The sequence below is a fragment of the Helicoverpa armigera genome, chromosome 12, assembly GCF_030705265.1.
Source record: "Helicoverpa armigera isolate CAAS_96S chromosome 12, ASM3070526v1, whole genome shotgun sequence".
NCBI lineage: Eukaryota > Metazoa > Arthropoda > Insecta > Lepidoptera > Noctuidae > Helicoverpa > Helicoverpa armigera.
This window is the reverse complement of record NC_087131.1, coordinates 3,786,652-3,812,503: the sequence shown is the minus strand read 5'-3', so window position 1 is coordinate 3,812,503 and position 25,852 is coordinate 3,786,652. Positions and strand designations below refer to the sequence as shown.

General features: G+C 35.0%; 1 protein-coding gene across 36 annotated transcripts in view; it reads right to left on the bottom strand.

Annotated features, from left to right (window-relative positions):
• Phcl-1 (pH-sensitive chloride channel 1) overlaps positions 1–25,852 on the bottom strand; it is a 73,781-nt gene that overhangs the window by 10,662 nt on the left and 37,267 nt on the right. For 8 of the 36 annotated variants that reach the window (XR_007510799.2, XR_007510800.2, XM_049838924.2 and 5 more), the window contains exons 2-11: positions 6,641–6,734; positions 4,644–4,733; positions 3,404–3,492; positions 3,146–3,241; positions 2,257–2,321; positions 2,017–2,169; positions 1,872–1,892; positions 1,407–1,557; positions 1,120–1,260; positions 495–569 (exon numbers count right to left, since the gene is read on the bottom strand). Coding sequence is in view for 34 of the 36 variants with exons in the window: in XM_049838924.2 (XP_049694881.2) it covers positions 495–569; positions 1,120–1,260; positions 1,407–1,557; positions 1,872–1,892; positions 2,017–2,169; positions 2,257–2,321; positions 3,146–3,241; positions 3,404–3,492; positions 4,644–4,723 (871 nt within the window). In the remaining 2 variants the exon portion in view is untranslated. The remainder of the gene's footprint in view (positions 1–494; positions 570–1,119; positions 1,261–1,406; positions 1,558–1,871; positions 1,893–2,016; positions 2,170–2,256; positions 2,322–3,145; positions 3,242–3,403; positions 3,493–4,643; positions 4,734–6,640; positions 6,735–25,852) is intronic. The other 28 variants (XM_049838948.2, XM_049838934.2, XM_021331512.3 and 25 more) reach the window with 7 other exon arrangements.

The window sequence follows — 25,852 nt, the reverse complement described above, 5'->3', positions numbered from 1 at the left end:
AGGATACAAAATTCCAAGTAACTCAATTCAGAGGCCTTGTTTAAATTAAAGTACAAATGAACAGCCAAAACATCATCTAAGTATACTAACTACAGTTCTGTATGTATGAGTAATGCGTGTTGTGTTGTCGTGTCATATTATGTTTATGAACATACATTGTAGCATTATGTATGACGTTCATCAAAAACAATACAGCGTACTATCTCAAACTCATGCTCTCACAGTCAAATATGGATTTTATATGTGCATGCATGAAAATAATGAAAAAACTGATGAGCACTTAACTAAAACAACATGGATGCTTGGTGATATATAACAGAGGAATCGTAAGGAGCAAACCTTCGACTTTCCATCATCATGGTCGATTTTACAACACATTGTACAACACTTTATTATTATAACACAATTACGCATTTACTCACACATAAGCATAAAATATTTGAAATACGACGACACCGGACAGAACGGTGCCTCGTCCGGTGCAACTTAAGTACCTTGCTCCTCAAAGCGTCTCTGGCAAAGATTACATGTCATCTCTTCGTCTTCCTCGTAAAGTGAATTACCCTCAGCTGCTTGCAAAGACGTTAACAAATTCTTACACTCTACATTCTCAACAAACTAATGAGTACATTTAGATGTCAGAAATAGCAAAATTTTTATTAATGACTATACACTACTAGTCATAGTAATATTCAACACTAGTGATCACACTGTATGATCGGAGGAACAACCTAGATGAACATGCTGGTTAGCTAGGGTTACACCTAATATGTTTTGGACAACGTGTGATCGCATAACGTACACTATCAAGCGACTACTATATATATTCGTAATAACACACAAAATAAATTTATAAAATTAACCTTTTACATAAATCAAGACCAAGCTGAAAAGAGTTAATCAGAATTTCAATATAATTAGGCAACCTTTGACCATCTCTTGTGCAAAATATAAGATGTGCTTCAACAAAATATCTAATTTTGGTTACTAAGCTACCGTATAGGGCGAAAAAAATATATGAATTGGAGGATTATCATCATTATATAACGTTTTAGAAGCGATGTTGGTATGTTATATGTATGTAATAGTTATGTAGATATGATTAATATTATAGTTTACCTCTCCAACTGGCTTTGATAGGGCAGGGAATGGTTTGATTCTGGATGAGGTATGCATTGAGAGTCGTCAGTGACGGCGACTTGCGCAGCGTGTCTTCGTCGTTCTTCCACACGTAGGTGATGGCTGACTGCTCGTACGATACTGGAAAATACAAAATTTGTCATACAGATGCAACATACCTCTCTACATCTGAGAACAGTGCTGATAAAACAATTCAACAAACAACGAATGAATCAATCAATTCTGACTTGTTAGGGAGAGATGCATAATAGGACCAATTGACTTACTACTTTCTAAGGCAAATGAACACAATGGGTCATCAAAAGGAAAGATGTTGAGCCGTCCCTGACACGACAGGATGAGATGCCGCCGCATCAAATAGTTTATAGTACCATTGCGATATATTCGCAAAGCGAAATGCATCGGTATTATCGGGTCCTGAAAAATAAGCACAGTTAAGAATATAATCTGGTTCAAGAAGTAATCCAAATAAAGCATTTGCACTATAAAATTACGCTCCTATCCTAAATACTCCTACGTGGTGTTCACAAATATTACTTATCACCAAAACCACCGGACCAAATGTTACGATGAAATCTACAAAAATCAACTCCAAAAGGACAAAACTCTAGATTGCATGTTTAAAACCAGAAAGAAATCGAGGCGAGCATGAAGTGTCAGCTATAAAAATATTTGTATGTACAAATAATGGTCCTTTTAGATCGTGAAGCATTGTATGTAGTTATAAATACCCATGAGTGCTGGGAAAACTCCTTCAGAAGAAAGCATGGTGGAAATAATTATGTATAAAATTAGATGAAAATATAATTTTGTAAACTGTATCTTCATATAATTTAATTAGACAAGAATCTTATCCAAGTTAAGTTCGATACGGACCTTAAAGTCACCGTGCATGATGAAATAAGTATCCGGCAACCAGATATCTTCGTGATGATGGATGGCGTTAAGGAAGTCGTAATGGGACTGGTTGGAATAGCGCAGTCGAGGGTCGTACCACTGCTGCTGAAGTAAGAATTCCACTTCGTATTTCTGGAAGCGATTGATTAAGACAGAAAATTGAAACTACAAAGGAAAGACAGAGAGGTAGAGAGAATAAATTAGATATTGTATACTTACAAGACTAGATTCGTCTGGAGAGGCTAAGCTAAGAAGTAGTACGCTTACATTTACGGTGAGGACACCTGAAAATAATATTTGATGATATTTAAAAATAAGTAGAGTTAAATAATATAAAACAACAACGATATACACTTAAAGTACATGCTTGCTAACAATGTGCTGGATTTCTGTAGGACACTATCTATTTTGACCTATTTAACAGTTTTCTTTTCATCTGTCTAAACTTGACAGTATTTTTGGTGGATCTCCGCTTTAACAAAACATGTTGGAATGTAGTAGAAGTAATGATTGGAAGGTAGGTATAATAAAATTAAATTGCGAAAATCAATCGTATGCTACACATGTTGCTAGAATAACTAAAATTGTAAATAAGAAGTTGGCAGATCCGATTTCTATTGGAAAAGAAGTATGATTTTACGACAGATAAGGTTTCATAATTTGTGTTTGATGTTTGTGAAAAGAGAAAATCATTTGAGGCAAAAAGCATGGCGTAAAAAGAAAACTCGTAAAATATTCCATGGTTGAATTATTTAACGCTGTGTTTTATATTTATGAGATAGAGAAAGAAGTATACAATGTAGCTTACCGACGAGTAAGAAAATAATAAACATTTGAAATTAAATTCATTAATATAAAAGTGGGTGTGATCTAAACTAATACATCAATGTAATCAGGTGCATTCATAGCATACTGGAAGAAAAGAATAAGTGACTGATAGGTACATAGGTATTAAATTCTAAAGCATAGGACCAGGTAACTACAGTTGCGTGAGGTATAAGAAGAGTTGAAGTTGCGTGCAAGGAATTAATTACAAGGACATAAAGTTGCTACGATCCAGATACATGTGGGAGGTTTTCTCTTTTCATAAACATGGAACACAACGCACCACGATTGTGCGAGCGAGGCCGCAGAGACGAGAGCCCAACATTATTTTGAGCCAGAGAGTCGTTGGGCGAAGTTAGACCACAACAGAATTCTGGATCTGCAATTTACACCAATTTTGTATCACCTAGTTAACCCTTCTACTTATACGCAACAACAGAAAATTTTCAAATTATATCGAGCAAGTAATTGGTAAACGATAGATATAATTTGAAAACTTTGATTTACATATTTTATTTAAGTTTCAAAATGATAACATTACCATCTACTGGTGGCAGCAGTCTTTTGTCATAGCGGGAGTTTTTCAGAAGGTTGTCCAGTATCTCTTTGTCCGACTTTCCCGCTGCAAATCTGTAGAATAGTGAATAGACTTTTATATAAGAACTGTGAAGCAATTTTGCATTTCTAAAGAACCTTTTACATCATCGAAATAATGGCCTGAAAGCGAGTACTAAGAAAGATTTATGCCTTAACATATATCATTGCAAATTAAGCGTGTGGAAACGCACAGCGGTACGCTTAGTATTGATTTTAGATTAACGCTTATTACCTTGCTGCTACAAAAGCCGTCCAATAAGCTAATAAACAGAGCAATGACACGGTCTAATAATAAATATCGTAATTTTTATAGTGAAGTATTCAATGACAGTTGGTAAGCCATATTAAGTTATTATTTTTAACATTGAACATAAACTAACTACGAAACAAACAAACACCTATCGAATAACAGTGGTTACTATCTAACTACTACGAGAAGTTCAGTAACATCGAACAACAATTTAATCATATCGAAACACGTCAAACGGTAACTTTTGGTAAGTGTGCGCGGAAACAAAAGCTTTGTGAGATGCATGGAGTGGTTCTCATGCTAAACAGATTTGAAACTTAATCAAAAGTTCAACCAGACGGATTTAGTACTGTGCGCAATTAATCAAGAGCACAACGAAGACACTACGCTGCTAAGTAAGTTATGTTTACACAATTTAAGGGAAAGTGATGATGTAGACGGATAATAAACATACTGGGGGTAAAACCCTCGCCACAGACAATTTGTTTTGCATAGTGCCGCAGGGTGTATTAATGGAGCGAGGAACTTCACGCTTGGCCGGGCGTGGGGCGGCTGGCGAGTTAAATACGCTTCGCCGCTTGCCGCTCGCCGTGTGTCCTTCCACGCTCTACTCATTACCATCTAAATCTATCGTCAGCATAAATTCACAAAGCGCTGCTTTCACAACACACAATTCTTTATTTTTTTAACAATTTCTGATCAATTAAGTTATAAGTAAATTAACATTGCCTTCTCTTCAATTATTGTAAAATTCTGTACATTTTGTAAACTCTCTTTCAGATTAATCATCCTCTTACAAATTGCATGAGGAATATTGTTTAGTCAAGTGCTAAGATGCCATTTCTGTATACTCGTACCTATGTATTTTATATAAAAGTCTTTGTATATTATGTTTTTGTAAATGAAAAGGCTAAAATAGTAGCTTGTAACTTACATGTCTGATGTGAGGGCTGATGCTCGGCCGAGCATGAGGAAGATGGCCACAACGCGTGCCACGACGCATGACCAACCCATATTAGGACATCTGAAAGTACGAGAATATTTATAGGAGTTTAATAATATGTATGTATCGATTCTTGTCAAGCAAGGCATTTATAGAATGACTACCTAAGAATTTACTTTTCTGTCTCATAGCCATGTTTCCAAAAAGCCACGTTTTAGGCCGTCGGTCGTCGTTAGGTGATCTACAATATTTGCCACAAAAAAAGCAGCTGAAGTCGTCTAAGGGGTTTACAAACTCTTTGATAGCCACTCAAATATCTCTCTCTCTCTCCTATGAAATCATGTGTGCATCGTAGGGATAGGGCTGAGCGTCTGTGGTTAAAATCAGTCGAAATTGCAGTCGAGGGGTCAAAATAAAATAACACCTCATCTTGCGGCTTGCCAGTTGCAATATGTTTGCTCAACGTTAATTTCACATAGGTACACATAGAATTTATTTAGATAAGCAAACATGTTATTAAAATTTTGTACTATGAGAATGTGTTGTGTACAAAACAAAGACAGTTGTTTAGAAGGACAAACAGAACCCTAGCAGGAGTAAAGCGGATTACTTACTGGAGGTAAATAAAATGAAGGTAAGTTGAAATATCTGTGTACAGAAAAGAGTTTTCCTTTAGAAGCTGCGTGCCATTCAGTTACTAAGTATACCAGACATTTACCTTAGCCTAATGATGAAGGAAAATTTCTTAGGAAATAAGTACACCAGGATTTTTTTATTTCTTTGAGGGAGTTGTTTTTGACAAAAAATATTACACATTTTCATTTTAAGATATACACCCGATAATATATGTTCTCAGATCGTAAAACCTGCCAGGGTGTGTAAATTACCTCGGCAATCTTAATTTTTCCCCAAACATGTATTAAACACATTGTATATCAACCCTTTTTCATTTACATACGTAATTTGCAAATAAAATATATCAAAATACAGTCACGAGTAGGGTCATGCGACGCGGTGTCGTAGTGTAGTACCTAGCGTGCTGCAAGGCCTTCACATGATATTATTTTTTACTGTAAGCGCAGAAAACACATGACCTACTTTCAAAAGTTGTAGGTATTATGGTTATGACGTCAATAAGAGTCGACACGCGAATCATTGGCGCGAGCGCGACACCGCCTACCTATATTGTTTAACTGTATGCAATTTTATTACAACCCCTTTAAATATAATGTTTCACATTTACATGCCTTTCCATAATTGGATTTTACATTTTTAATTTTCTTATAAACGGCGGCGTGTTGTGTTTCTTTTAATACCTACCGTACTTGTAAAGGAATAATTCATTACAAAAGGAAATAAATTATTTAAGTACGCTATTGATCAAATATTGAAGCAAAGTTCCGTTCATAACTTATTTACGAATCAAATGTATTCGTATTCAAGTAAAGTGAACCGTATTGACACAAAAACTGTAACAAAAGGTTTATTGCGCCTGGTACTTGTGACGTATGAAGTCAGAAAGGCGGTGTCTGGGGAAATATCGAAATTTATGACCCGGGGCCTACTTCATACTCGTTCCTTTTGCAAAGTTGGCCAGCTGCCGGTAACATGTTCTTTGTGATTGGGCCGTGCTGCCCAATGGTCAAAGTTATTTTTATTATAGGTAAGGTTCTGAGAAATACGCTTACCTACATACCTTATCCTTTACTATCTTATCTTAGAAAAATCATAACGTACGTCGTACTGCATCGATTTACTCATTCCCGCAAGATAGCATTGGATGGATGCTCTTTGTAGAGTTTGCCGATGGAATGCTATTTCGCATAAGTAAGTAGATCTGATGAATATTTTTATCGGAATTGGATTCTGTTCAAAACTTACAAATAGCTGTTTTGCGATAGAATTATAAGCTTCATTTTTCATTTCTTGAAGATTATTTATATGGGCAAATTACTCTATGTTCATGTAAAAGAAGTTTGTTTTCATACCTTTCTGCTGACTGCAGAGCTCTGTCGGCATGTGGAGAGATGGATCAACCCGCCCGCGTCCTCGCTGTTCGCCACAACATGTCGCGCCAACTATCTGAAACAAATAAAACAAAAATATTAGATTTACAAAACTAAGATAATTGTTCGTAAGATTTCGATACATCATCATCATCATCATCATCTCAGCTATAGGACGTCCACTGCTGAACGTAGGCCTCGATACGTTTCAAACTTAAGTAACCAAGTGGTTTACAAGAAGAAATCAATTTGCTAAAAGGAACAAAGAAAATATAACTTAGATAGGTATTATATTTTCACATAGCAAATCCATTTTTCTACCCAAAGTGAAAGAAAATAAGAAATTCATGAGAAAAAATGGTATACCCGAGAAGTGCTGATCTAATATATGATTTTCCATTTATATGGGCAGATAAATCGCACTCTCGTACTGTGGTTTCACTTATTACGTCGAACAATAAAGTGGAAAACGAAATGTTTGTACTGCGACCAAAACTTTATCTTATCCCAACAAGTTATGTAACCTTATACCTATTGATTTCGGAAGGCCAATACCCTCAATTTGATACTTCAAATAAAGGCGGAGCAGTGCAAATTTCTATTATGTTCGCCCAGTCATGTTACATGTTTTGCTCGTAACATTTAGTGCGACTCGGTGCCACCACGAGATGGCGCCACATGCGACCTTGTCGTCCTGCCACCATGAAAAACTAACTTACATTATGAAAATTAAAACGAGTCATTATCAGTTATTTATATTCATTTCTATTAACGAGCTAATTTGACTGTGAATTAAATCCTAGAGCTCCCGTCGTTTTCTTTATGAAACTTTGTTACAAGTTTCTTGACATTTAATATTAAAGCAGGAATAATAAATAGCAGACATAAAAGAATACTGTCATTTGAGCAACCGTATTGTGAAAGGTTTGGTCATCTCTAGTTAGAATAAGTTGGAAAGTTTGACGGTTTTAATTTAGATTTTAATTTTCTGAACCCTCAAAATGTGAGTGTAACCCACTCTTCTATTTGGCAACAAAAACCTACCCTTTTTCATTGGCGCTCTCTCCCGGTTTAATTAAAACAACAACTGCCACCCATTTTAATATAAGTACATAGGTACTCGCTATATTTTATTTTCATAAACACAACCCCCAAATGAAAATAAAATTCGTCCTTTTGGGTTAAATACGGGGAATAAAAAAGAGCTTTTTTTGTCATTGGCAGTCCATTGCCCAGTTAACGAGTTTTTTTAATAGGTAAATCAAGTGTTCGCGAAATTGAGCCTCATTCATTTGTTTCTAAATGCATTAAGTTTTTTTATTGTTCCCAATGTGGTAAACAAAGCGATGATGACTTCTAGTACCAAGAAGTTCATGATTTATATATTTTTATTATAGTTAGATATGGATGATTCCATTGAAATTGCAGACCGACACTGCTAGTGATTTAATTTAGTTAGTTGTGATTATTTATGTTCATTTCTCTCTTATTATAAGAAGAAGTTAGTGCCAGCAGCTAAGTAAGCTAGCATTTGTTTTATTAAGATAATACGGCAATAAACTTAAGTAGATGACGGACAATCCAGACAGCGGCCAGGATTTTTTATTAAGCCTAGAAAAAGAAGTCTGAATTTCAGGAATCATTCCTTTTATAAAATACTGTCATTCGTTCCTTAAACCGAGTCTTGGTGCGACATTATGCTAATGTCAGTTTCGTGCGTAAATCTCGAGGAAGAGACTAAATGGGCTTTTTAGAAGAATAATCTTTTTATGCACATTTTTTATGTAAAGGGATGCCTTTGCCCCGAATTGGATGGCTTTTCTTATTTGTTGTTGGATTAATAATTTGTATGTAGAGATAATTTTTAGGATACCTACTCATTCACGCACAAAGGTAACAGTAGATGGCTTCGATCGACTTTCATTTATTTTTATATAGGTTGCTGTTAGAAAGAACTGTAGGTATAATGCACATGTATGTATGTCATAGCATACACGGCATGCATACGTGTTAATTAGCCAGGGTATTACATGACCCTATTCCACACAGTTAACATGTACCGGTAACGTAAACAGTTACCTACTCCATGTTTCCAAGTTTTGAATTAATTAACGAGATTACTCGATTCACTGGGTTTGCGTACGTACACACGAAAGTACGTAGCCGAATCCGGATTGGTTGAACTTTGCATTGAAGTTTGAACGCCAGGTGTATTTACATTACGTACTATGTAGATGCAGTGTGCTGAGAAAATCAGCAGTCGAGATCAAAACAATTTGTGCTGACGTGAATATGAAAGCTTCTACTTGTACTAATTTTAATGAAGAAATCCTAATAAAATTAAGCACCAATTGAAACTGTCATTGGTAGTAATTAAGGGTATTGTTCCTGGCTTATCAGCGGCACAGGCCGTTTAATGTAATTATGAGAAGAAGAGGGCGAGATTCGTAGCAGGTGTAGCCGCTACGCCGCTACGAGACTTCACTCGCGTAGCATTTTCGTAGTCAAATTTAAATCTTTAGAAAAACAAATACTCTTATAATAACCAAGTAAAATTAGAACGCTCTTACAAAATAATTTTAATTTCATAAGAAGCCTACATCGGTTTTATATTTAAACCGGTCATACATTGAAAAATTAATTGGTAACGTTATTGCCAAACACTCGTTAAAACCGCTTAAATAATTAATACCGCTGAAAACTTAAAAAGAATAATGGCTTTTTTGCATTGCAATTAGTCAAAACATTAAGGAAAATAAATCACTGAGGGACCACCAAAGATTGTTAATTCTTAACTTTGTCGATTTTACAATACATATTAAATTGCCTGAATAAAGACCCTATTTATTTATGTATCTAGAACGCCGAAAACTAACCACTCCAAAACTTAATTTCAAGCGACATAACACCAAAAAATCCCCACTTCAAACAAAACTGCATTAAAATAATGTTCATTCAAAAAGTTGAAGTTGTTAAAAACTTCCACTGCTTCCGTACGATCTCCGGCTTGTCCGGATTCGGTCCGGGTCAGCTTGCGACGCGTCCGGTTCTCCTCCGGCGTTCCGGGCCGGTCGTTCAGTAATCCGGCCCGCAACGCTTATGACCGTTTCCGGGCGGGCATTTAGATCCCGTATTATTTAGTTGTCAAGCTTTCAGTGTGTTGGGGAAATATTTATGAGTATTCAATGACTGTTTCTGTGATAGTGTGTGTGTGTGTGAGTGTATGAGTGAATGTGATGAGAAGTTCTGTATTAATTCATCATTTAAGCCAAGCTGTGACGTCATTTGAAATGAAGAGAAAGTACAATTATAAAAGGGATTCTTAGAGAATAACTAAGTATGCCTAGTCGAGTCTAGTAGTAGTCGTGGTGGCCTAGTGGGTAAAGAACCAACCTCTCGAGTATGAGGGCGCGGGTTCGATTCCAGGTCAGGCAAGTACCAATGCAACTTTTCTAAGTTTGTATGTACTTTCTAAGTATATCTTAGACACCAATGGCTGATAAAAGGTGAAGGAAAACATCTTGAGGAAACCTGGACTATATAGTCTGAAATCACCAACCCGCATTGAGCAAGCGTGGTGATTAATGCTCAATCCTTCTCCGTGTGAGAGGAGGCCTGTGCCCAGCAGTGGGACGATAAAAAGGCTGTAACAGTAACAGTAACTAAGTATGCACATTAATTCGCTTGTCGGGTAGTAAAAAAGGTTGACTCATTTAATTAATTTAAAGTTTATTCCGTCCAGTGATGAAGATAAAATAAGACTTCTTTATTCGTTAGGAACGAAATCCGACAGCACTATGGATCTCCAACAATTTGTTTTTTAGAAAGCTACAGAGCATAATATTGAATTGTTAAAATAATCAATGATTTATAATTCAGTGTATCGTTAAAAAAAATCCTAGTGCAGGTAAGTGATAAAATTTAAAATTCTCAGTTATAATATCAATAACGCATTCCCTGCTCGTAGCTGATAAAATATTTAAAATATCCTCATGCAATATAAAGCCATGCACAGTCAATTAAAAAGGTATATCTTTATTGTTTTCTTCAATTTTAAATGAACACTACCTGGCCTGTTTTTATTTTATATTAAAACGTCATATAAAATGCATAATAAATATCATGTAATAGTTTTTCAAGAATTTGTATGTAATGAAAAAAATGAAACAAGGCTATTTTCAGGTGAAAAATTGAAAATTCTGAAGCTATTAATTTCGTTTGCACATTCTCTGTAAAATTCAGTTTGCGCGAAACATTCATTTAGTTGCTAACCAGTGTTTTTTCAACAAGAAAAATTAAATTATATGCTCTAGTTTTGCAAATTGAAGGAACTGCAATTATTACAACTTGTATAGAAAAATGAATTTATCCTACTCATCAATACTTTCGGAGGAATATTGAATACTATATTTCTTGTACCTCCTTACATTACATTAAGACCTTATTACAAGAAAAACAGTCTTGGAATACTTCTACAGTACACTATTCATAGAATTCCCTTACAAGACTACACAAGGCATGAAAGCGTGCAACTAAAAGGTACACAAGTATTTCTGTTTATTGCGGCGTGTGGTTAAGATGTCGGATGGTCTGAGTGCTCTTAATGTTCGCATCAGGAATTCGTGCTGCGAATAAACTTTGTTATTAGCGTTGCCAGCACGCAATTATGGCTGTTCCTGGCTGTGACGTGACGCTACTCGTCCAGGGTCGAGGAACGAGGGGCGTTTGTGTTTTAAACGACGAAAACTTTTGAAGTTTGTCAACGTTTTGTTTTGTTGTGAAAAGTTTGGTGTCTATCTGTAAAGTTTGATATAAAAGTTTGAAAAAAAATGTAAAGATATTGAAACCATAGACAAACCTAAACTCGATTAACCTCCTTTCCATTTTCAGATTTGCTTTGGCGCATGCCAGATTGATTCACTGCAAAGAATGAAAGGGTGCAGATGTATAGGGTTCGTAGAAGGATTATAAGGGCCAGTGTTTAGTCTTATCAATCAATTGGTGAGATTATTGGCATTGGAATGGTTTTAAAAAGGTATCACCTTAGTGATCAAATATATCTAGGTACCTACATCATATTTATTAGTTGTATAATTTATTCAGATTGTGTGCAAGTAATACAATGTCACTAGTTTAGTAACTGTAATAGCAGTAATTAAACTGCCAATGACTAGGTCAAAAGTTAGCCACAAGTAAATATATAGAATCTACTCGTAGCTCGCAGCTACCGAAAGTTTCAAGTTGCGACCCCTTTCATTGCAATTTCAAAGTCCCGTCCGTTTAATAAAGCCCTGTCTTATCAAGGGTTGAAATTTTATCGAATTTCAATTCAGAAAGGGACCGCAATCGTTCTTGGCGATATTTCTACAAAGCAGTAATTTATTTAGGTATGTAGCTAACCATATAAATTCTGCAATGACACTAAGCGAGTGGAGTTTTGTGAAAATATTTATAAAGATATTGCAAAACATTTTTCTGAGGGAAAACTTCATATTAACATTATTTTGACCATTGAACTTAGTTTGCAAGCATTTTAAAACTTTATAGACTACATAGGTAACCCTTGTAATAACTTCCAAAATTTAAATTTAAACCAAAATAAAACGTTATTCAGTTATTACAAAGGATATTCGTGCCTTATGTATCTAAACTGAAAAGCCACGTGACGACGCTATAGCACTAAGGTATGAGGAGCAATAAATAGTGTGGACTGAGTCACGTTGTCCGTTGTAATGCGAGCTAAGTGAGTGAAGTGGACCTCCCGGAGATAACGAGGTTTATCGTTCACTCGCCGAGCACAACACTACTGATTTACGATCACCTTTACTACTATGCTCGACATGCTAATATAGAATGTTTGTTTTAATTTCAGGAGGTTTGCATTAAAATAAGTAATTTTGCTAATTCATTTTCTATGTTTAGGTACTCTGCAGTTATTTTTTTTTATTTGAACTAACTTCAAGGCGTAATATTTTGTTTTCAAATTCTCTAGAAGAGAGACTACAGAATATAGAAATAATAAATGTAGGTAAAAATAGTAAGGTTATCTAAGTAATACGAATGAAGGTACATTATTATAGTAACTCATTGATATTTTTCAGTCAACTTTACCTCGATCCATTGGAAAGTATTGTCTTAAAATAATAAATTGAAAGGAAATAAATCAAGAATAATAACTGAAGTTCAGTGGAATTCCCGACGGAATAACTTCAATGTTATGGTTAATTGTTCAAGTTTTCTACAGAATGTTCTTTCAGTAACGCTTTGTTAGAAAATTTTCTTTTTATTTCTACATTGAAGGGTTGGCTTATTAAATTGTGGGGAAACGTACTGTTTCCATAGTTTCTGATGTTGCTTTATGATTTCGAAAACAATATTCAGTCTTAATACTTAACTAGGTATTATTTTAACGATACGATTAAAAGGGATTTCTTTTGCACTGATGTTTTATCTTATCAGACGCAAAACTAAAATTTTTTATGCCGAAACCGCTACTCTGCGGCACAAAAGTATCATTCATCAGAAGCACTAGCTTTTTTAAAAAGACAAGACCTAATATTCTTCTCTACGATCTGCGTATAAGGAATAAGTAGATGCCTATATCTTGAAGCTTAGAAGGTTAAATCTCGATGTAGGCGGGAGATGTGACTCGTGTAATTCCGGTTTACCGTGCCTCCCTATGCGTAAAAACGCGATTAACCAATTACACCGGTGAATGGGCAAAGGCGAACGCCTACGTGTTTATAATTGAACTTATTGGATCTTTATTTTGTATATTAATACTTATGCTATGGTATGCTCGTGTTGGTTTGCAGACATGTTTGTTTTGGTTTTGAGTGTCTCAAGATTGTATTTTCAATTTTTTTAAACGTAGAGAAATGCTGTGCTTATAGTAAGGTTTTGTTTTAATTTTCATAAGTTTATTTCCGAATAAGCATACAGCTGAAGAATAGCTCAATACATGTCTTAACTTTACTCGTCAACCAGCACATCAGTCAACCCTGATAATCAAATAAAAACAAAAGAACAGCAAAGCGATAGCTGTTTAAAGTTAGACCAAATACCGTCGGAGTACAAAACCCAATCCTCTTATGTAATCCAGGGATTTTCACAGTTGTTTCCGAGATAATCCAGGGATTGAGCATGACGTAAAAAGAGCAATAATAAAACGCGGCCGAGTGCAACTCTTACCGCGGGCGTTTTGTTCGCGACTTTATACGTCAAAGATAGGCGCTATCTTTTGTGATGGAGTGTCTTTAAAATGAAAAACTAAGTAATATTGTCTCAGAAGTTACTTGATGAAAATTAATGAAGGATGGATAATATCTATTTTACAGACGATATTGCAAGTAATCTTGTTAGTTTCTGGTTTTAAGATTTTAAGAGCACGTAAACTTTTTTGAATCAACATTTTATTTAAAAACTTTGCTCGTAAATATAACTAAGATCAACAAACAAAATAAATAATTTATTGAATTGCAAAAGTCGACTGCATAAAAGCAATCACTTTTTACTATACCTACCTATTTACTAACAAAAGTTATAGTAGCTTTATACGATGAAAATACAAGGAACCGCTCGGTTTCCCACTGCGAAATTGCAGCCTTAACGTGCTCATATTTCATGTCGCTGCAACAGCTCTATATTTCGAAACCGTATACAATTCCTGAGTTATAGACATTTCTGCACAAAGTACGTACGCGTATCGACAAAAGACTATCGCCGTCTTCCCGTCTTCTAAAACAATACGTCTTGCAATAAACATTGGCCGAAGTGATAAAATGCAGTAGTGTGCTCAGGTACTCGGCATCCAATTCAATCTAACTTATAGCGGTAGGTACTTGAACCACAGGGCTGTCAGATTTGCGACAGAAAAACCGGACCGTCATTAGAGTGGTTTCGGAATAATTACATTTCGCATTTTAAAAGGGAAGGTGTTCTCGGCGCAAAAAATCGACGTTGTTTTGTTTTATTTTATTACGTGACAACTCTGGACCTTACCCTATTATACAAAGATGAGTTACTGAATGACATAATAAACGGACCTTTAAAGAATGTTAGGTGAAGTGAGATTTGACTCCTGACCCCAATCAGGTCAAAAAAAGAAATAACTAGGTATACGAACAAAGTGTTGAGCAAAATCCAGTAAGTGTGGAACAAGCGTAGTTATATAACAAGTTTGTCGAACACGGCTGTTACAAAATTCAATAAATAACTCGATCGCGCCGCGGACGAAATTACTTTGATTCGTGACTCGGGGTGCTATTTTACTTCTGAAAATGAAAATAGTGAAATTGCCAGCTATTATTTATTTGATTTAGAACTAAAGTTGTGTATTTATGAGCACCGCGTATAACAAGCTTTAAGGTTAATTTAGTTACGGGTAACTTTTACTTGTAGGTACGTAGTGTAGTTATGTACTCAAGTGTCAAGGAAGGTATTTATTCGAATCAGTCAAAAATGTATGCCACAAACGGTTATTTTGAACAGTAATCCATCAGTCGATCAGAAGATACCATTACGATAATAGATTGTAGTTTACCTACTCACAAAAACAAGTGACGATCACAATCAATCGCCCTAGCTATAGCAAAAATAAAACAAAAGAAGAATTGTACAAAAAAAGAAGGAATGTATTCCTCAATATATTACGAAAACCATGGTCGTCTACTACAATATATTACGGCCGACATGCCTCTAACATCGGCGTGTAGGGAGCTTGAGACCAGACACCGCAAAGCTCGGAGTTTCGAACGCGACCCGCAAACTAATTCATGGAATCAATACCTGCTCCGTGATATCCGCCAAATTGTCATTAATTATTTACCTATTACGAGTATGGAACTAATGACGCGGTGAGTACGGATAATATATTGTATGTAGATAGGCTATTATGTCAGTTTTGTAACATGACGTGTAAGAGAGAGGGTTGTGAATCCAATTTCATTTTGCATCACGGAAAATTGCAATGGGGTTAAAAATCTAATTACTATTTTTGATTTACACAGGCTCTTGTCCAGTACTCGAATAAAATATGCAATACGTAAACCATACAAAGTTTATCGATAAAAATAACTTAAATAAATATTTACTGAAAGTTCACAAACAGCCCGGCTCGCCATCCAATTTAATAAGAACAAATGAAGTTATGTTCATGGCTCGGCAAAACCATTTCGTTATTGAAAAATGTTTTCAACACACGCTGTTTTCAACGTAGAATAATTTTGTTGAGCGCTGACAATCAACCTGCGTTTATGCGGAGTGCGCAGTAAATGGAGTGATATTTTACAAATGATGTCTCCATTCATGATTTACCTACCCTTTGATACTGCTCTGGCTTTGTATGCTATATGGAAGCGATTATGAAATATGTGGCAGTGATATGAAAAGAGTGTTGTTTTAGTTCGCAAATTCAAATTTGACTTTAGTAAATTTTAGTCAGACCTATTTTTCAACTTCCTCTAGTTAGATCTCTCCATGCACTATGTACTCCATGACCTAACCAGTAACATAACAGCAGCATCATTTTGTCTCGCCTCGCCACACTAATTACATTCGGTTGGATGGCCACGAGGCGACGTACCGCTGCAGTAAAATGTAAATATTGCCCTAAATCTTGTTCACACTGTACCAGTAATTAAACCGACGGGATAGCGACAATTGAACAGCTTCTATTTGACATCTGATTTCGACAAAGTTGTTAGTTTGGGTTGATGAGATTGGTTCATTTGTTTTCAGTCTCCAATCTGGCAACTACTGACGCTAACACACGACGCCTCCTACTAAGTAAGTCGCAAAAAGTAAGAGAATATAGAGACATTATTTCCACCAACAATTTATGATTTATGGTCTCAGTAACGCCAAGTTAGATACTTCCCCTTCTTCCAACGTCAACTATAGAGCCGGACTGATCACAACTTTGTTAAACAGAGAACTCGATATTTTACACAAATTCTAACTCCTCTTACTAACTAGTGGGATAGAATAACCATAACTATTCCAAAGTTAGCCCATTTGTCAGACTTTTGGACATGATTACGACTTTATATGAAAACTAGGGGTATAATAATTTGATTGTAATTTTCGGTGAGCTCGTTGAGACCCAAAAGGGATACGGGTCAACAAACTGTGAATCAAGAATTATATCATAGTAGGCTATGCATATTATTATATCTGGTTAATTCACAGCTTTTGTTCGTATAAGATAAAAGGAGCAAGTTCTTCAAAACTAATATTTTCATTTCTGCAAAGCACTGTTATGACAACGGTTACCTAAACGGAACTGACATCTGAGTGATTTGAAACACGTTCCTTTTACAAACTTTTTGAGGTATCGAACAATAACAAGAAAAGACAACTGTCGTATCGGGAAAAACGAATATGATTTGCAGCGAAGAAGGGCTGGAAAGAAAATATGGCAAGAATTGGAAAAAGTCCCATGTGATATAATTCTTTGCAGTTATACCTTTTAATTTTCTGTTCTTGAGTAAAATGCACGTAAAAATAGAAAGTTTTTATAAATACGACGAAATACTTTTCATTTTCCCGCTTCATTTTATGAAGCGAACGTAAAAATGAATTCAGCACGACTCAAACATTGAAAATGTTACCTGCAAATAAAATAAAAACTAACATTTATACATTTTCTGCTTAATTAAAAGCACGAGGTATTCTAAACGTTTTCAGAAACGACGATAACCTGCCGAGCATTGACTTGGGCATGGCGTGCTCAGACCTACTTAGTTCGTATACTCCTTCTACGTAACATTTATACTCAGATACCTATATTTTGGATAGCTATGTTCAGGGAGAGTATTCACACTTAATATTATAGGATAACAAAATAGAGTATGGAGTGGAATAAAATGTAAACTTGGTCTATGAAACGTAAACACGGTTCACCGAAAATATACAAAATGTTTTCGGATATTCGCGGTAACGATCATACCATGTTACGGCAATCTTATAAAAATGTATTTGTGTCTTACTTTTTACTTAATTTTTAGCCTCGTGTTTATGTTTTTGTATGTTTGAAAGATAATATTTAATATTTACTACCTACTTGATCTAATTTCACATAAAGTAATTAGAACCTATTATTAGTACGTCCCAGTGGAATCGTTAATAATTTATAGTGAGTCAAATATTTTCGTAGCTATGGTAAATCGAAAGTGCTTGTTAATATTTGATAAACTTAACTGTCAGTCACGCTACTATGTCAGTTTACCTACTGGTTTATCGAATTACTTCTAGTTTTATAGTAATTTAAAAGTATACTTCGTTTGTTTTTTAAATACATTAGATAGATCAAAACTGTTAAGCTCGAGTGATCATTGAGTGAGTATTTTACGAAAACAGAATCAGAAAGTTGGAAATTAATTTAGAATCGACGGACCGCTGCCGCCGGCGCCGATGGATGTTATGAAGTTTCCTATTATTATGAACAACGTATTAATTATTTTGTTAGAGGATAATAAACTTAGAGTACAAACTTTCATTGTTAATTTTCTTCTCAGAATCTGGGTCAGTCTGAAATTTTCATGTTTACAAGGTTTTCCCCGCTTAACATAAACCAATGTAGGTATTTGAAAAGAAAAGATACAGATATTCCAAAGTATGTTCACTAACTTTCCCATTAACGCACATACAGAATGAAAGTTCCAAAAGTTAAACTTTGAACCACATTACGGAAGGTAAGTAATTTTAAAATTTTATTCCAATTGTGGCAGTTGACGTTTCTATTAAACTTTTACACACGTAAATAGATTCTACCTACTTTTTGAAGTTACGGAAAATTACTTCAAAGTAATGTCCTAATAGAAATAAATTAATGATTAGGTACCAGTTACGTAAGGTTGCGTTATTTTAAACGATGCTCAGTTTGGTGATTTTGAAAAAGAAAATTGTAGCTGCGAAATATTTTGTTCTTATTTTTTATACTTAAAGAACATTTCATTTTTAAGTTTTCCTCCCCTTCCTGCTTCAGGTAATATAAGAGATTTATGGTACAAGTTTTTGCACGTTATAATTTGAATTCATGCTATTTATTTTCTAAAATGTCACTAGGATATGATTAACTTTCGTATAAAGCTATGTTTTTATTAGCAGTATTTTTTCTTTTATGCTAAGTATACTTTAATCAAAGCTCTTTTTCAGTCAAGCATTGGTTTATGGACGTCACACCGTCTCGAGGCATATTCTGTCCTTGCAGCCACGGCCATTTTTATGAACCTAATGCTAACAAAAGTACACAAAAGTGAAATGAGTCTAATTTCGCGGTGCATTTTGTTTTATTACTGCCGCAGAAGGAGGGTCACGTTTTTAATGTATTTAATGTTTATAGGTCAATGTCATATAATAGCGAAAACAACTACTTATTTAAATGGCGTCAAGCAAGGCTACGATTGTTTGCATGACTATATCCATTTGTAGTGTTTGCCGTCCTAGGATATTTTCGGCATGATATTATGCATTGGAAGAGCACCGAGCGTTTTGTTAACTTCTTCGTAAATACATATTCATTATGTTAATGAATTTATACGCACGCACACGTATTTAAATCATGCTTGCACGGAAGGTAGGACTTTTCTATCAGAATTTGAAAATTACATTTGTTATACTGGTGTATATATTTTTCTGATTAAAATACCTACCTAGTATATACTGACATAACAGTGGTATATTTAACTTATTATAGACGATAAAGGTATCTTGACTTCAAGCAATAAGTCCTTATCTAATTGTAAGTTAAACACAACGATAAAAGAAACTTAGTCGTATCTCTAAACCTTTTAAGAAAGAGCGTCTGTGTAAGTAGGTATACGAAGAAATCTAATCACAAACTTCTGCAGCTCAAGTGTCTCTCGGGTCCCATTATGGAACGCGAGTGTTATATTTTTGTACAAAAGTTTACAAATAATTAGGTAATCACGCCTTTGGGACAGAATTATCTTAATAACAGCGACGTTCTCTCTTCGTAGGGCTTCCAGAGAATTCTGTTTTCCTTTTAAACATGAACCTTACACAAATACTCACGTTCGTTCTAAATATAGAACATTTAATCAAGGCTCATACAGAACAATAAAAATAATCCCGTCAGGTTCGAATTCATACATGGTAAATTGAACCTTGCTTCCTGGTGTCCAAGATATATTATTGCCTATCATAATTTTCAATCAGGACGCTTTTAATATCGCGTGTGACATCACCAATTGATCAGCCTCGTAATAGCAGTCATTAACGGTTTCTCTCAACGGTACTTCTTCATTTATCTTAATTAAAAAGTCAATGTCTTAGGGCAGTATTCATTTGTAAAACACAGTTCATTTTAAGAGATGAATTCTAGCTTTTAGGTATATGTGGAAAATAACCGAACCAATTTAACTATTAATGTAAGAATATTATAACACGGTTACTTTATGACTTTAAACAGCTTGGTAATAATTATATCGCTTTCATAAAGATGGCTACTTAACTGCTATTGTATTGTACAACAATGAAGAAAAAGAAGAAAATATGCGGCGTCCTGGAGGTCAGATTAAAATGCCGTCGTAAGTTCAGTGAACTCATGGTATCTAGAACTTGAGTTGGCTACGTCACTGCTACCTGCTCGCTATCGATCCGACTGACTGGCTAAGCGTAGAGTGGAACTCCTGCAGACTTCGGCTAAACGAGTCCTTTGACGTCGGGTTATTGCGTTGTACATACGTTTTCACACGTTTTAAATTTCGAACGTGACGCAACAAAGATAGAAGCTGACTTTTTAATGGCCTTAGAAAGAGGTTGAATATGAGCTGGCCTCAGTTTCTGAAAAAGGTTTTATTTTTTAATTGATTTCGAAATTGGAATATGATTGATCTGATATTTTAACATCTATTTTTCTTAGCGCTGTTTTATATCTATACAGTCACACAAAATAAGTGTATCTTTTGAAACCATACCATAACCACCTAAAGCCATTAATTCTTTTAATTAAGAAAATATACCTACGTAGATGGAAAACGATGTAAAAATTGATTCTACCGTTTACAAGATATAATGTCGCAACCAGACAAACTCTCTTGTCATTGAGAAAAAAGAAGGATCAGAGATAAAAAAATACACTAGCTTTAACAAACGCAAACGGGTAGTAAGTGGTTTCATTTATATCAATACAAAGCCTAAAAGCTTTGCTAGAACACATTTTTTCCTGTGAGAGTACTTGGCGAAATGGATTTTGGCCCCATCAATCAATGTAGGTTTGTTTTCGCTTATATTGGGAATTCCGTATACAATTCTTTGGTAGAAACTAATTACAATTTTGGAGCTGTTGCGTCATTGTCGAGGAGATTGGCTCCCAACTGGATTGCTCTTATTGTCTGCCTGAGGCCTTACGCTAGTTTAATTATATTTTGTGCTTATTCAAGTCTTTGTTATGTACACGTAGTAAATTATAAAAACCACACACAGTTCTGCATGATGCAAAGAAAAAATAAGCAATGGTTTGATATAAAACATAATATACCTCATTCTGCAACGTATTCTAAAGCTCATCATACGAAAAAAAGTTCAATAAAAAAAGAAAAACAAAATGTTATATAACACCAGCATAGAATCATTCGGGTAACTCTGATGCGTGCTACTTTCTTTTCATCAACAAAAAATACAGCCAGCAATGGAATAAAATTGTTACTGGCAACGTGACTCGATCCTGACCTTTTCCTCCACCTAAAACAAAGGGTGCCCAGTCTACCGAAATAAGTTTTCTGGAACAACTTTTCCCATCAACTACTGAAGTATGTTTTTTAAAAGGAATTCGGAATAACTTTGGAGTATTGTTAATATGTCATGCTGAACAAATGGTTTTATTCTGTTATTTATGAGTCGCTCGGATAGTCATCATTGTTGTTCTATAATCTGCAATAACGTTAAATAATAATATTTCCAAAAAAGAAGTAATCTTCATCTCACAAAGAACTTTTAATAAACTAACAAATTCGTATGTAGGTACCTAAATATTTAAAGTACTTGGTACGCTAGGCGAGATAATACAAATTAGAGCGATCAAGTCTCTCCACTTATTTGATTAGATCTCAAGGATCCTCAGCGCAGATGGCGGTCTCTTATTCTTGGTTAGACAAAGACCGTTAGAGTCTCGTCACCACTAGTTTCACAACGGCCTCTCAAGCCCTTTTAGCTGAGAGGCCACTTAACAGACGTTTTATCTTAGAGCAGAGAGCCCTTGTCTCAAAACTTTTGTTAGTACTCAGCTCAAAATAGATAGCAGAAAGCTTGAATGTGTGTATAAGTAAATATGAACATACTACGTTAAACCTACTCCATGTTGACATTTTAACATGCGTGACTATTTCTATTGTTAGTACTTAAAGCCAAGTAAATAAAAGCAGAATGTACTATTTCCTTGTTTGTTTATGTAAATTATTTAGTTCACAATGTAGGACGAAGAAAATTGCGTGAGAGTTCTCTAGATGAATTTAAATGAATATTTCAAAGGGCTACTTATATAAAAATACGACGTTTTTACTGTGTTTTTGTATAAATAAAACAGTATTTTCTTGACGAAGGTTTTTGCGTATTTTTGTTACATCTTCGTGTTTATATTACATGCCTTTGCTTGTCCGAAGTTAAATCCGCTGATACCTTAAGGGCTTCGTTCAAACCGGGATCAACCGTAAGCGCGGTAAAAGGATATGATACGACATGGTTGGCTTCCGTTGTTACATATTTATAAATGTAAACAAACATTGTGGTTTACCTGTTTAGACTAAGCCTTTGGCTTTTAAGCATTCGTGAGTTGTACACATATGCGTACACAATCCGGGTTAAACCGCGATGCATTAACCATGATTTTTTACCTTACGTTTCATCTGAATCGCGTCCACCGTGGTCGTGTGTTGACGTATGATTTTCGGCCGAAACGTCCCGATCGAGACTTATCTCAACATTGTTTCAAAATCTCTCTACTCAAAACTGCTTGCACTAATTTGTTAAAAAAAACACAAAAGCGCTATACAGGATGCATATTAATAAGTGCATGAACACTCGCAGAGAATCAGCGCGGGCCCGCATTTAGTTGGTGTCAGGGACAGCTTGAAGTCCCGCTCCTACAAGCCGCTCTTTAATGCTTTCGTGATGACCTCGCGCGCATAATGAGGTGTTACCACCCCTATACGACACCTGCTGTATAACTAGTGCTTAGTAAATAACACATTCATTTTTAGTTTGAATAACCTTGGGAGTTTTATCTTGCTGTTGTTGTCATTTTAAAGGAAACTTGTATTATGTGTCGTGTGTGTAAAGAAAAGCTGGCATGTTATTTTAGTCCAAATATTTGCGTTCTTCCATGTAAATAAAAGATTGATTCTCATTCGATAATCTATATTTAGTATTTTTCACAATTTCGAAATTGTTATAGTATTGATTGAAATGGTATGAAGGTTCAATGATGAAAACACTTTCCATTTTGCCAAGAATAAAAAAAAACAATGTTTCTGTTCATGCTTTCACGAACAAGACACGTGACATCATACAAAAGCAGGTACCTCCAGGTTTATAGTAACTCAAATAAAACACGTTCATCCCAAAACGTCGCGTTGGTAGGAATTTTGATGCGCGGTCCAATCTAGACACATCCAACTTACGAAATGAGTAATTTCCTTTATATATTTCGCATGTTTTACTATCAAACCTGATCGCTGATATACTATAGATTAGTTTAGGGAGATAACTTCTACAGGTCAGATTAGCAAAATCATTCTCGAAGTTGATTTTTCTTGATCTTTCGTATCCATTTTTTAATCTCCATGAGTAGCCAGATAAGTTTTCTAATACAGTGAAATTGGCGTTGTAATAGAAGTTCTTGGTATTGTTCACAGCTACAATGTTGACGTCTACTTTCCTTGGTTCTTCGTACGGCGGATCCGGATCTTGGCAGTATTCTATTCCCTTATAAATCATTTTGTACTTCGAGCAAGTCACTGTTGATTGAACATGTAACACAATAATAGCACAGAATATGATCTTTAGAATCATGATGATGGTCCGAGGTCCACATATTAACTGCTGATGTATTTGTTGTTTTGATTGTCATCAAAATGCCATTTATGGAGTACTTATAATATGGTGAATGAGATAATTTTACAGTCAGTAGGCATATCATTCAAATAAATGGACGTAAATACATGTTGGATACAGTTATAGTAATTTGTAATCTATTGGCATATTGTTTACTACAGGATTTTAGGGTTATGTAAGTACTCGAAGGTAAATTGACAATGATTTGTAGCACGTGGAGCATGAAAGCGAATCTACGATCATTATGATTAGGCACAGCAGTTTGTCATTATGTATCAAGGTACAGCCAATAAGGTAGGTAGGTAATTTGATAGATTCATTCAATACATCTACTTGGTATTAGATAGTTAAAAAACAATGCAAAAATTTCGGCTCCGTATTATTACCAAGAAAAATAAAACAAATAACAATTTCACTCGAGGGAATAAACTCTCCGTATAATTTAAACAAAATTTCATTTTGCTGGACCGCGATACATTTTAAAGACGGTAATATATTTTATGCACTTTTATTATGATTGTTTGGTGTAACTTTACTTATGCAACGTTGTAAATACAGCACGTAGCGCTTTATATGAATTTCAGCGTCTTCGTGAACAAAAGCTGGTGGTAATGTATTTTGCACGCTTCAGCCGCTTTATGAGATCAAATATGACAGCTTCATGTATCATGCGAGTGTTCATACAACGGTAGCTCATAATATTGGGAGTCTTTATTTAGTTCTATATGTAGGTGACTTAGTAGGTATCACTTAATCAAAGTTTTCAGTAAGAAATTGAATTAGTCAAGATACAAACAAATACTTAGGTATTCCGCTTATTTTATTCGGCGTGAAAGAATTTTCGTAGCTTATCTTAAAGGATGAATGATACGGTTGATCAAAGGTATATTAGTACAACTAAGGGTCCAACTGTCAAAGCCATTTAGAAATCGAGGCCAGATAATCAATAAGAAATGAATCATGATAAATCTTTTAAATACATTAGGCTATCACTAAGTAAGCTTTTTATCATGTATCTAGGAAACCCATTTACATTATAGCCACTGTATACGCCATATTGTAATGTAGAATAGCGAGCTACTGTTAATAATTCAGTTTAACCTAGCTATGCCTGGTTCGGCCTGTTTAAGTAATTAATTGTAAGAAAATAATAAGCGGGTGTCACTTGTAAATGAATAAAATTCATGGCCACTCGGCCTTAATACCATGTAACGAACCTATTTTCAATTACACCATATTGTTTTGGTCTGTTCTATAAATAGAGCCATGTAAATGACTGGTCATTAGCATACACGCGTAGCTTGCGAAACATTAGTTTTACGTTAGCATTTTTATATTATTCTGTTATTAAAATATAGTATTATTTAAATAAGTTTTGAAAAGTAGGATAATTTCATTTCAAAATTTTATTCATTCATTCAGCACTACGGTAAAAATATATTTTCAGCTTAAATTAATACGCAATTTTGGACGTGTTCTTCCCCAAGTACAAGATCTAGAACACAACCTACGTAAAACGTGTAGATACATATAAAACGATAAAAGCCAAGCAACCATATCTCCTACTTAGCGTCCAACTATCGTTCGTGACGTATTTACAAAAAAATAAAGTGAAAGCTGTCTGCCAAAGCCGATGTTGGCCCACCCTTAGAATACAAAAAGGGAGGGAGAGACCAAGGGCAATGTTTCCGTGAGACGCTTAATGTGTCCGGATTCCCAGTAAAAAATCTTCAAAGCAACGTTATTAAGAAAAAGTACTTTTAAACTTTTACTGCTGCAAATTATCTTTGTCTTGTATACAGGGTTACTGGTAAGTAGACCGCATCCTTTCAGGAGGTGATAGTATAGGTCAATACGGACAAATTTGACCCTGGGATACACTGGGCAAAAGTTAACCCGTTTCAAGATAATCGAATTTCAAGAGAAGAAGAGAATTTCGTCTAGGTACACGTATAAATTTTCATTATTAGTCAAAAGTCTCGTTTTTGTGGATTTTTGTGTGTTTTTGGATAGAAGATGAATCATTTCATAATAACAAACCATAAAACTGTACAAATCACAGAGGAAAGTATAGCGAACAGCAATTACTTTTTTAGTAGATATTTTTTCAAAAATATTACT